The 13,288-nt window shown below is 47.9% G+C and overlaps 1 protein-coding gene across 1 annotated transcript; it reads right to left on the reverse strand.

The window, feature by feature from the left end:
* Nucleotides 1-8,133: 8,133 nt before the first annotated feature.
* On the reverse strand, nt 8,134-12,456 carry LOC138645783 (CD63 antigen-like). The gene is made up of 6 exons (XM_069735301.1): nt 12,295-12,456; nt 11,926-12,000; nt 11,706-11,801; nt 10,304-10,453; nt 8,364-8,447; nt 8,134-8,288 (listed from the first exon to the last, which is right to left on the reverse strand). The coding sequence occupies exons 1-6, from the start codon at nt 12,439-12,441 to the stop codon at nt 8,223-8,225; spliced, it is 618 nt and encodes a 205-aa protein (XP_069591402.1). The 5' UTR covers nt 12,442-12,456; the 3' UTR covers nt 8,134-8,222.
* Between the last annotated feature and the right edge of the window lie 832 nt (nt 12,457-13,288).

The raw sequence follows: 13,288 nt of genomic DNA on the forward strand, positions 1-13,288 counted from the left end.
GCCCACCCACAGCCTGACCGGAGGAAACCTCTGCACCGTGGGAAAATGGGAGAGGATACTGCAGGTAATGCATCTATTCTATCTTAAGGAAGTTGTTTGGTTGTTTTTCCTTCTGTGTGCACTCAACTTTATTGGCCTGCATGAAGAACCCACCTAAACCTGCATTTTTTTTGCAGCTTCTTTCCTGCCACGATGATCAGGTTTTGCTGCAGAAAAAAAAAAATGCCCTGTGTGAACTTACCCTAAAGACTATGTGCACACGTTGCAGATTCCATTGTGGAATTTTCAGCTCAGATTCTGCAAAATCCACAGGTAAAAGGCCCTGCATTACACCTGCGGATTTTACACCTGCGGATTCCTATTAAGGAATATGTGTAAAACGCTACAGAATCCACACAAAGAATGGACATGTTGCAGAAAATAAACCACAGAAATTCTGCACAGAATTGCGATCCACCTGCTGCTATTAACTAGTTCAATGCCACTGACATTTAACTAGCACTTCCGGCCATCGGGCCAGAAATGTGCGCACTGCTGACCCCAATCACATGATCGGGTGTCAGTGATGTGTCGGCATGACAACCAGAGGACTCCTTGAGACCTCTGTTTGCTGATGCCGGATTTGCTATGAGAGCCACCCAGTGGTCGGCGTTCATAGCAATGCAGGAATTTAGCTACATAGGAGCGATCTGAGCATTGCCTTTATGTAGCAGAGCCAATCAAGATGTGGCAGCTTCTAGCCTCCCATAGATACTATTGAAGCTTGAAAAAAAAAAAAAAAGTTTTAAAAAATATGAAAAAAAAAAAAAGTTTAAATTTCCCCCTTTGCCCCATTCAAAAAAAAAAACATACCATATATGTTTATCGCCGCATTCAGAATCGTCCAATCAATAGAAGAAAAAAAAAAGGAATAACCTGATCGCTAACCGGCGTAGCGAGAAAAAAATTCGAACGCCAGAATTACATTTTTTTGGTTGCTGCAACATTGCATTAAAATACAATAACGGGCGGGGGGCATGGCCAGCTGTTGAAGGAGCAGGACGTGCTTCTCCTGTGCTCCTCGGCTAGACATTATAATCCATCTAATCCGTGGCTCTACAGGACCAATCCGGGACATTCAGAGGCACCACTGGCTTTCCCTCAATCCCGGGAGCCAATATCTAGGTGTTTAAGGCGCTGATTACCTCTGCGGACCCTGGAGGAGAGTGAAGCCTAGAGACGGTCCTGGGCCCTGCCGAGGCCCGCCATCACAGCAAGGCGCGTTACGCCTGTCTTCCCTGCTGGTCAAGGTGTTTTGCCGCATATCTTTGTGCCCCTGGCGGTTTGGGGTTACGAAGAGGGGCTATACCTTTTCTGTTCATACTCATTGAGACGGAGAGAGTGCACTGGACTAACAGCAACACCTAGTGTATAACCCAGGACCTGGTATCTAATCTGGTATTGCATAACAGAGAAATTCTGTGGTACTGCTGCGCCACCTAGTGGTGACAAAAAAACTTTCAATATATTTTTCTTCTCAAATGAGCAATATAGACGGCCTGGTGACAATCTTTTTCTTTACTAAAACTATGACAATGTTCAGCTTCCTTCAGCCACACTCACAGTTATGCTGATCTAAACGCAATACTGGCGCACAGGTGGTGAATTTTAAAGCAAGCGCTATATTCAGTTATAATGGTTAAAATTAATAAAGAGCGCAACAAGTCTTCTCTCCTTGCTATGAAACAAGATAAACAAAGTGACATGGAAAAATTCCTAAAACACAAGCCTTCGCTGGTCCGATCTGCTCACAAGACCTCTCGCTCCAACACCAAGTCGGATGATCCTGTTGACGATTTAGATTCTAGCGATGAAGCTTCATGAAGTGACACCACCCAGATAGACTCTGGAGGAATCTCAAAATCCTTCCTCAAAAAGGCATTAATCCAAGCAATGAAACCATTGATAGCAGAAGTTTCTGGCCTACGAGAGGACATTCAACAAATTGGCAATAGGGTCGAATCCCTAGAAACCACTCAGTCCTCTCTTATAAATCACTCTAACAAAATAAAAGACCACCTAGACTTCCACAAATCCCAACTAAATATGGCATCCCTAGCTATAGAGGATCAAGAAAACCGGAGTCGCCGGAAAAATATTAGAATTAAGGGGATACCCGAAAGCGTCTCTAACGAGATACTTGAAAAATCAACCAGAGAAATATTTGCTTCCCTACTGCCTCAGGAACGATGTAACCAAATGGTCATTGAGAGGATACATCGCTCACTTAGACCCAAACCTAAACCCTCGGACCCCCCAAGGGATGTGATATGTGGTCTCCTGAATTACTTGGATACCTCGGCAATCCTAAACGCCTCCAGAGATAATAAAAACTTATCCTATGAAGGCTCCGTCAACTCTCTCCAAACGTAGAGTCTTGAAACCTCTTCTTGACACACTACGTGCAAATAAGATACTATATAAATGGTTATTTCCTTTCGGCCTAGCTGTGCATGATAGAGGAAAGCAGGCCATAATCCGTCATCCAGATGACCTCGCCAAAGTTTGGTCCACATTTGGCATTGATGCGGTGGATGTCCCTTCTTGGCTGCCTTTGGATATGACACTAAATACCCCTTCTAATCTTCACCCCTTACCGGATCATGGCGAGTGGTCCCTAGCCAAGAGGCCTGCATCCCTGAAGCAGGGCAGGTCTGGATCTAAAAAGAAACCACCTCCTTGAGTCACCTACGTGACGCTATTCCTTTTTGCCTTTGATCGACGGATGGACCTGGTTTATCTGTTGTGTCCGGTCTGGATATTACTTAAAATTCGTTTGGCTAACGGAATTTTCTCCTTTTTCTTTTCACGTTGCCTTTATTACAAATTTTATAAGTAGTAAATGTTCATATTCTGCTTACCGCTTGTGCGCCTGCAATGGACTGTCCTGTCTGTCTGGGAAGGATGCTAGGGGCCTCGGCCTCTGCCACAGACGGGATTTTTGTTGGATTTATGTTATACTTCTTTCTCAAAAATGTTCTTATTGCATTTATGGTTATGTTTGTTCAGTACACGTGCACAGATGACACTCTACTTTCCTTTATAACCAATGACCGGTAGCGTTTCAGAGTCAGCCACCGTGGTAGTGGCTTCATATAATGTGAAGGGCATGCGCTCACCAAGGAAAAGAGGGCAATTGTTAAGATTTTTGCAATCCAAAAATTCTAGTATCGCATTTTTCCAAGAAACCCACTTCAAAAAAGATAGGACCCCTGATATGTCAAGAACACAATTCCGTACATGGTACCATAGTACTGGCACCACAGCCTCGAGAGGAGTCAGTATAGCCTTCAAAAGAAATATTCCTTTTACCTTGAAAGACACCCTATCAGATGCCGACGGGAGATACATAATGATAAAGGGATTATTAGCCAATACGAAGGTCACCTTTTGCAATATCTACTCCCCAAACTAAAACCAAATTAGCTGGCTATGCCAGGTATTAAATACCCTTAGATTATTTAAAGAAGGGATTATAATCTTAGGTGGGGATTTCAATGTTACTTTTAACCCAGCAATAGATTCCTCATCAGGGAAATCCTCCATATCACAAAAAGCTCTAAGAAAATTACATATCAACTTACAATCTTTAAACTTAATTGACCCATGGAGAACACTATACCCGACGACTAAAGACTTCACTTTCTTCTCCTCACCCCATAATAACTATCACAGACTAGTCATATCCCTTTCAGACCATGCCCCGATTTTCTTGGAGATGAACATTAAATCACTCCCACTCACTTCATTTACTTGGACACTAAATGAGACCCTTCTCGGTACCAGTTCCTATGTGACTAGATTCTCTACTTCCATTAATCTCTTTTTTAAGGAGAACTGTCTCCCGGGCTCCCCCATGCCTTTGGTTTGGGAAACACAAAGCGGTCCTAAGAGGAGAATTTATAGCCTTGGGCTCATATCTGAAAAAAGAACGGTCCAAAGAGGTAGTGGCTATCCTACGTCAGATTAATTCTGTGGAAAGGATGCACAAACGCTCTCAGTCAGATAAAGCCCAGATAGAACTCATTTCACTCAGAAGATCCCTGAAAGATCTTTTGAACATACACTCCGCTAAGATATACATGAGAAGCCAACAGAAGTTTTACCTTCACGGCAACAGAGGGAGCAAACTCATGACTTCTCTTCTGAGAAAGCGTGGTGGGCGTACTTTCATCGCACAATTGAAAGGTGCGAATGGCCCAATTATTTCTGAGACCAAGGACATTGCTAAAGAATTCAAACACTTCTACGAGAACCTTTATAATCTGGAGGTTCCGGAGGATATGGGAGAGCCCGGGGCAGCCTTGGAAAAAATAGATGCATTTCTTTCCTCTTTGAGACTCCCCTCATTGTCTTCAGACGATATCTCTTGCTTAACAGCCCCAATTACCCCTGAGGAGGTTTTGGAGACTCTGTCTAGTGTTCCCAATGGTAAAGCTCCGGGTCCTGATGGCCTCCCTATCACCTACTATAAGAAATTAATAAAATCCCTTATGCCCCACATGGTTACATTATTCAATTCTTTTTTGACGGGACAATCCCCACCGAAACAAGCTTTAGAAGCTTATATCACAGTTTTACCAAAAGAAGGGAAAGATCTCAATCTTTGCTCTAGCTATAGGCCTATTTCTCTCCTTAATACAGATATGAAACTATGGGCTAAACTTCTGGCGACTAGACTGGGTAATATACTCCCCAGAATAATTCACTCGGACCAGGCGGGCTTTGTGTGTGGGAGAGAGGGGAGGGACAATTCGGCTAAAGCTCTCCAATCCATAATGTACGCTAGAAGGCGGAATTTGCCGCTCACTCTCCTGTCTACCGATGCCGAGAAGGCGTTTGATAGGGTGAGTTGGAGATATATGGAGAGGGTTCTACATAGGTTTGGCTTTCCCCCCAGTCTATTACAGCGGTCTTTTCCCTGTACTCCTTTCCCACTGCCAGAGTCCGGGTGAATGGTGTTCTATCTGACGTTTTTAATATTAATAATGGTACCAGGCAGGGATGCCCCCTGTCCCCTTCCTTGTTTGTGCTAGTTATCGAAACTCTTATACAAAGAGTCAGACAGGAGGTCCAGGTTCAGGGATTGCGGATAGGTAGATTAGAGATAAAAACATTGGCATTCGCGGATGACCTACTTTTCCTGATTTCTAACCCTTTTAAAGCATTCCCCATTATCCTCAATATACTTAACCATTTTGGCAAACTTTCAAATTTTAAAATTAATAATACCAAATCGGAAGCGCTTAATATTACTTTATCGGCCACTCAACTCACCAATCTACAAAAACTAACCCCCTTCTCCTGGTCCACATCCTCCATAAAGTATTTAGGTATCTGGATCACTAGAGACCCCATGGACCTATTCGAATCTAACTTTTCCCCTCTAATAAAAAAAATTAGAAGCACTGATGAAATCATATAGTCTTCCCACTTTATCATGGATAGGACGTATCAACGTATTTAAAACATACCTTATGCCTATCCTATTATATTCTATGAGCATGGTACCCATTCGCCTTCCCCTCACATTCTTCAAAAAAATAAAGTCTTTAACAATTAAATTTATATGGAGAAATAAACCAGCTAGGTTACCCTTTAAATTACTAGCATGTCCCACCCCTTGTGGAGGTTTGGGATTACCTGACCCCTACATATATTATAAAGCTATACACCTAAGTAGATGGCTGAGAATTGTAATTGGCCTGGAAAGGGGTACGTTAGACATGTTGGATGTGGCTTTACTGGACAGCAGGGGAATCCCACTCTTATGGTCGCGCTCGAAACCAGCGACTTCTTTGGGCCTGGATGAAATAACTCTAGCTACCCTACACGTTAGACGAACAGTTCTGAATGAACTTCCACCAGATTCGTTCCCATCATCCTTAACCCCTATCGAAGCCATTCCCTACCTGGTCGATCCCGATTTCAAGGACTCATACAATTTATGGTCAAAGCTCCCTAGGGGTTCTCTCACTAGCTTCTATGAAGGTAAAATTCTTAAAAACAACATCTGGCCTATCAATGCCAAGAAGTTCCCAAAATTTTTTTTGCAAGAACATCACACTAAACGTATTCTTAAGGAATTTAGAGAGTGATTCCCACAAAGGTCAAATTGGTCATGGTTAGACCTCATGATCAAAACGGGCTCAGCTAGATACAAAATTATATCTCGCTCATATTCCCAACTTGTTACTCCCCCTCAACCCTTTAAACCATCCTTTGTTTACTCTTGGGAATCTGAACTTAATTTTATCTTTTCAGATGATCAGATCTCAAAGATATTGAAGTATGCCAGGGGGTTCTCTAGATGCATCCTGCTGCAGGAAAATGCATATAAGATATTAACCAGATGGCATTTGACACCGGTGAAGCTCCAACATTTAGGCTTATCGGATTCTGACTTGTGCTGGCGTTGCCGGGTTGCCCAGGGGAACCATGCGCACATATTTTGGGAATGCAGTATGATTACAGATTTCTGGGAGGGAGTAAATTCAACACTTAAAAAGCTAAAACTAATTAAATCTAACCTACTAGCGGTCGAAGCCATTCTCTCATGCCCGACAAGCAACTTCAAACCTACTAGGCACGGTCTTCTACCCTTAATGCTCAGTGCTGCAAAACACTTGATAACCACCCACTGGAAGAGTGTGTCCCCTCCAACACTAGGTGAATGGTTTAACAAAATTGACCATATTTATAGACTGGAGGAACTATCGAGTTGGGAAGCGCATGCCCATGATCGTTTTGCTTCAAACTGGCTTCCATGGAGAAGATTTCGTTCAGCTGCTCCTTAATATTGCTACTAATGTCTTCTTAATAACGAGAATTTATGCTACCGTACTGTTTGTTTTTTTAGTGCTATAACCACGTGTACTTGAACTGTTATGTTCACTGTTCCCCCATCCCCTTTTTCCCTATTTTATCCCTTCTAACTATTATTCCTCAAACCATCCCCCCCCTCCTTTCCCAACCCTTCCTTCCTTACCCCCCCATTTCCCTTTCCTCTCCTACCATTTTCCAAAGTTGGTGGCCTGGATTCGATTGCTGCCATTGTTAAAACAGTTATGTTTTATTTACTTATCCTAACATTACATGTATGTAACGTTTCCAGCCTCTACCTTAAATAAAGAATTTACAAAAAAAAAAAAAAAAAATACAATAACGGGCGATCACCAGATCATATCTGCACCAGAATGGTATCATTAAAAACGTCAGCTCGGCACGCAAAAAATAAGCCCTCATCCGACCCCAGATCACGAAAAATGGAGACGCTACGGGTATTAGAAAAATGGTGCAATTCTTACTTTCTTTTTTTTTTTTTTTTTAGCAAAGTTCGGATTTTTTTTTTTTTTCACCACTTGGACACCAAACATGTCTAGGCTATTTTTTTTTTTTTTTTATCCATGAACTGAATGACCTGGAGAATCATAATGGCAGCTCAGTTTTAGCATTTAGTGGGATTGCACTTTTTTTGCAATTTCACCGCTCTTGCAATTCTTTCCGGTTTTCTAGTACACGACATGGTAAAACCAATGATGTTTTTCAAAAGTTCAACTTATCCCACAAAAAAAAACCCCTCACATGGCCATATTGACAAAAAAAAAAAAAAATGGCTCTGGGAAAGGGGAGCAAAAAAAAGAAAAAGGGCTCCGTCATGAAAGGGTTAATTTCTTTTATTTGGAGCCAAAAATAATGTTAGCATTTGTGTTTCATTAACACTTTTTGCACAGAGCAGCTCAGGACAAGCCACAACTGGTACTGCAGCCGGGGGCCAAAAACCCCGGGGTCCACAAGGGCCGAACGCCATGAAACCCAAGGATAAAAGTCATTTTTAGGGCTAAATGCCTAAGAAAAAAAAAAAAACATAATGAAAACTGTCCTAAAGGCAGACAACCCCTATGAGAGCACATACAGATTAGTCACTGCTCTACAGCCGGCCCCGGCGGGTGCCACGGCCAGCACCGGTATTAATGTTCTGGCTGATCAGGTCACACAGTCCTTCTCCCCCAGTCACTTACACCTCTACCCTCTTATCAGGGAGACACATACGTCCCCCAATAATAGAGACCACAGTGATTACAAGAAACAGTTTATTAAGTAAACAGCAGATGATGCGAGACCCCCGCAGACCCTCTGCACACCACTATTTACAGGTGACATTGGGGCGCTCCATCCTCGGCTCACATGGGCACGTAGTTGTCCTGCAGGATCTTCACGAGTAAACAGGAGAAGAGAATCCCGAGGATCTGGAGGAAAACAACATGGAGTCAGGAGAAAGCGCCAGAGATCAGAGCAGCAAGAACAGGACGAGCTCGCGTTACCTGCGTGAAGCCCAAACCGATGCCCACCGCGCCAATCACGTCAAAGTGTTCGGAAATCCACATCTTCATCTTCAGCACACAGCCCTGCAGGACAAACAGAGGCCTGTGGTCACACTGTACAAGGGTCCTCAGCCACAAGGTACCCGGACCCCGACCACCTCCCCAGCACGGCGAGAAGTGGCAACCGTGGAGGAATCACCTATGGAAGGTTTATTCTTGGAAGTGTTTCATGCGGCCTCCTAATTGGACAGGGCCTGGTTAGGAGCCACGTCCTACAAGTGACTGCACGATTCCTCCCTCCCAGCCCTTTCCGCGTCCTACAAGTGGCTGCACGATTCCTCCCTCCCAGCCCTTTCCGCGTCCTACAAGTGGCTGCACGATTCCTCCCTCCCGACCCTTTCCGCGTCCTACAAGTGGCTGCACGATTCCTTCCTCCCGGCCCTTTCCGCGTCCTACAAGTGGCTGCACGATTCCTCCCTCCCAGCCCTTTCCGCGTCCTACAAGTGGCTGCACGATTCCTCCCTCCCGACCCTTTCCGCGTCCTACAAGTGGCTGCACGATTCCTCCCTCCCGACCCTTTCCGCGTCCTACAAGTGGCTGCACGATTCCTCCCTCCCGACCCTTTCCACGTCCTACAAGTGGCTGCACGATTCCTCCCTCCCGACCCTTTCCGCGTCCTACAAGTGGCTGCACGATTCCTCCCTCCCGACCCTTTCTGCGTCCTACAAGTGGCTGCACGATTTCTCCGTCCCGGCCCTTTCCGCGTGATACCAGTGGCTGCGCGATTCCTCCCTCCCGGCCCTTTCCGCGTCCTACAAGTGGCTGCACGATTCCTCCCTCCCGACCCTTTCCGCGTCCTACAAGTGGCTGCACGATTCCTTCCTCCCGGCCCTTTCCACGTCCTACAAGTGGCTGCACGATTCCTCCCTCCCGGCCCTTTCCGCGTCCTACAAGTGGCTGCACGATTCCTCCCTCCCGACCCTTTCCTCGTCCTACAAGTGGCTGCACGATTCCTTCCTCCTGACCCTTTCCACGTCCTACAAGTGGCTGCACGATTCCTCCCTCCCGACCCTTTCCACGTCCTACAAGTGGCTGCACGATTCCTTCCTCCTGACCCTTTCCACGTCCTACAAGTGGCTGCACGATTCCTCCCTCCCGGCCCTTTCCGCGTCCTACAAGTGGCTGCACGATTCCTCCCTCCCGACCCTTTCCACGTCCTACAAGTGGCTGCACGATTCCTCCCTCCCGGCCTTTTCCAACACCTAAAGCAGAAAACACTGAAAAGACTGAACATATGAACAGCATCGCGGTTCTACAGTAGCAATAAGCGGGTGTTTCCGGGTGTTGCTGGAGCGGCCCCACTGATCTCGGGGTTTGTGCACACGACATCCTTGTCCCAGCGGTAGTCACCCAGCTTTTCCAGGTGAAGCCCCTACAGGTAAGTAGCGGCAGTCTTTCCTGAAGCAGCTTTGCCGACGTTTCCTTTTTTGTGGAGGCTCTTCTCTGAATGTCACACTAGGGGTGGGCAGCGTCTGAGCGGAAGCCCCCCACACGAGGGACAGGTGACTTAATTGCATCACGGATGCTGAAGACTGAACTGGTTAAAATAAGCAACAAAAGACAGAACGTGACATTGCACAAGACGCCGTGTGCACATACCCCTAGGCTTCAGGCCTCGTATCATCGTCAGCCCCTGCTGGATCAGCGTCTGCGCTGTGGTCAGGGGCAAAACATTTCTACATCTCCAAGAACGCAGCACAGCAGCAAACAAACCGCAGTTTGGCATTTAGGTCCAGAGTCGCAGAGTATCTGCAGTAATCGGAGCAGATTGCAGACACTGCACGAAGGCGGCAGCATTAGAAGCCGCTCACTACGGTCTGGCCTGATGGCCGCCTGCCCATACAGGGGACCCTCGGTATCCGTCATGGCGATCTCCATACCTCTTGGTACAGGGTCTCGCTGTGCCCCAGGGCGTCCTCTCCGCACTTCTGTCGGGGGATCCTGCAGCAGCTGCTGGGAACAGAGTTTTCGTAGATCCCAGAAGAGACGTTAAACCAGTCGGTAAAGTTCTTTGCGCCACAACACTGGAACTACAGGAAGAAGAGGGGGGGGGGTACACGCGAGACCGTCAGTCTGCTGCAAGGGGGGCACCAGGCATCAAATAGAGAAGACTGCGTACGAGCCCCTCACCCTCGTGCTGGGGGTCTATAACCTTCTGGTCTCTATAGCTTGTGGCCGCGACACCAGTAAATGTGTGTCCATAGGGCACTCCCCCAATCATACCTGCTCACCTGGGGACGGGGGGCTTCATGAGGTCAGAGCTACATTGTGACATCACAGCTACATTGTGACATCACATCTATTGGTCACAAATCCGCCTTGCTGGGTTTTTGGCCACAGTCTGCCAGTAACGATGATGGGAGTGCTCCTCCTGTGCGCTGTATGGCCGCCTATAATCAGTGGTGCCCCCCACCACCTCGGTGCAGACTGTGGGAACACAGAGTGCCCCCCACAGATGAAAGCGGGTGCCCGGCTTTGATTTGAGGATTATGTGCCTGTAATCGCATCAAGGTCCCAGCAGGAACACGGCGGCTCCACGTCATCTGGGAACAAACGAAACCAATTATCAGGATCCCACTGGAAACCAGTCACTGAGCTATGGATGCCAGGGTGTGGTGAGGGGTCTCAGACATGGTGACCCCCACAGTCATTGCTGCCTCATTCCGACTGTTCCATGAGGGGGTGGTTATAAATGGCGCACATGGTTGGGGTTCTGGTACAAACTTTGCATTGGGGTTTAAGCGCCACCGTTACAATGTATCAGTGCAGGAGAATCTGATTGGTGCTAAAGTGGCAGACGTCTTCCTCCGGGGCTGGGCCATTGTGTGCCCTGGGCCATTGTGCGCCCTGGGCCATTGTGTGCCCTGGACAGGGTCATTCTCTGACAGTATTGGACCTTTACAGACCCCGGGGCTTTAATTATAAGCGGATCCATATTAGTGGGCGCGTCGGGGAAGGGGTCAGTGATGGTCCGGAGACAGTGATGGTCCGGAGACAGTGATGGTCCGGAGAGCGTGATGTGGGGGGGCGTCACCCCAGGCTCCACGTAAGGCTGCGTTCAGTCAGGTGAAAATACGCCGAATTCGGAGAAGGTTTTCTGCTCCAAAAGGTTTTGGGCTGCGGAATTTCTGATTGGACAGTGCAGCGTTTGGAGTGGATTCCATCAGGATCCACTCCCCCGAACAGACCCTCTCTTCCCTCTAAACTGCACAGTGGATTTCCCATAGACATGAATGGGGCAGTCCTGTGACGGGTCCGTGGTGGGGGGTTACTCGGACTCACCCTCTGCTGCACCCCGTCCACGGCACGAGTGACCGGCTTCTCCACCCCGTACTTGTCCATCACCTTCATAAATCTGGTCAGCAGGTCGCGGTGAAGCTGTAATAGAGCGGATTAGTACACGGCGTCTCACTATATGGCAGTATTAACCCTCGGGTGTCTGAAGAGGCCACGACTAGAAGAGGCGCTGCAGTCAGTCCGTGTCCATGGCCGCCCATCTCACCTTGTCTCTGTAGGAATAGGCCGACATCCCGACTACGATCTCTGCGGCGAAGACCAGAAGCATAATCCCTGTGAACTGAGAGAGGAGACATGAGGGCGCCAACAAACACGGAGAACAGAGGCCACGGCAGGAGAGCGCCCCCCTCAGACCACGGCAAATGGACAGTCAACCATTCTGGTCACCGTTCCACCATGGCACTCGCTATTCTACAGCTGCAGAGCTGAAATCTCCCAGCAGCCTCTGCTCATTCACTGTCTGCACTGAGCTATGTCCACAAGCATGCTGACTGTTTCCAGTAAAACTAGCAAAATAACGAGTGCAGCTGTGGAGTAACGGAGAAGGGCAACGTCGGGGTTACGGGGAACATACGATTTTTATCAGGATGTTGTTTTCTTTGATTGCAGCCACAGCCCCGAAACCGGACAGGAAGAAGATGACCATCCCCACGATAGTCAGGACCATGGGGGCACCGGACGAGGTCTCCACCACGACCACGGACACATCCGACAACTTCATCTGTGCCGAGGCCCCGAGACAGATCAACGCAACACCGGTCACCTGACGGAGGACAAGAGCGCCGGTCACAGCAAATAACGGCCCGGCGACACCGGATAAGGCCACGGTCACACCTGCAGGAGCTTCCATCAGGACTTGTGGCCAGGAGAGAAGACGAAGAAACAGTCAGCATGTCTGCATCCATCACAAATACTGACCGTGTGAATGCGGCCCAAGTGTGTGATCATGGGGGGCCTGGCTCCAGAGACCCCGAGAAACCACCAGTGGCCTGTATGTCTGCATCCATCACAAATACTGACCGTGTGAATGCGGCCCAAGTGTGTGATCATGGGGGGCCTGGCTCCAGAGACCCCGAGAAACCAACAGCGGCCTGTATGTCTGCATCCATCACAAATACTGACCGTGTGAATGCGGCCCAAGTGTGTGATCATGGGGGGCCTGGCTCCAGAGACCCCGAGAAACCAACAGCGGCCTGTATGTCTGCATCCATCACAAATACTGACCGTGTGATCATGGGGGGCCTGGCTCCAGAGACCCCGAGAAACCACCAGTGGCCTGTATGTCTGCATCCATCACAAATACTGACCGTGTGATCATGGGGGGCCTGGCTCCAGAGACCCCGAGAAACCACCAGTGGCCTGTATGTCTGCATCCATCACAAATACTGACCGTGTGATCATGGGGGGCCTGGCTCCAGAGACCCCGAGAAACCACCAGTGGCCTGTATGTCTGCATCCATCACAAATACTGACCGTGTGATCATGGGGGGGGTCTGGCTCCAGAGATCCCACTGATCCCAAGAAACCAGCAGCGGCCTGTATGTCTGCATCCATCACAAATACTGACC

Source organism: Ranitomeya imitator, chromosome 7, assembly GCF_032444005.1.
Source record: "Ranitomeya imitator isolate aRanImi1 chromosome 7, aRanImi1.pri, whole genome shotgun sequence".
Classification (NCBI taxonomy): domain Eukaryota; kingdom Metazoa; phylum Chordata; class Amphibia; order Anura; family Dendrobatidae; genus Ranitomeya; species Ranitomeya imitator.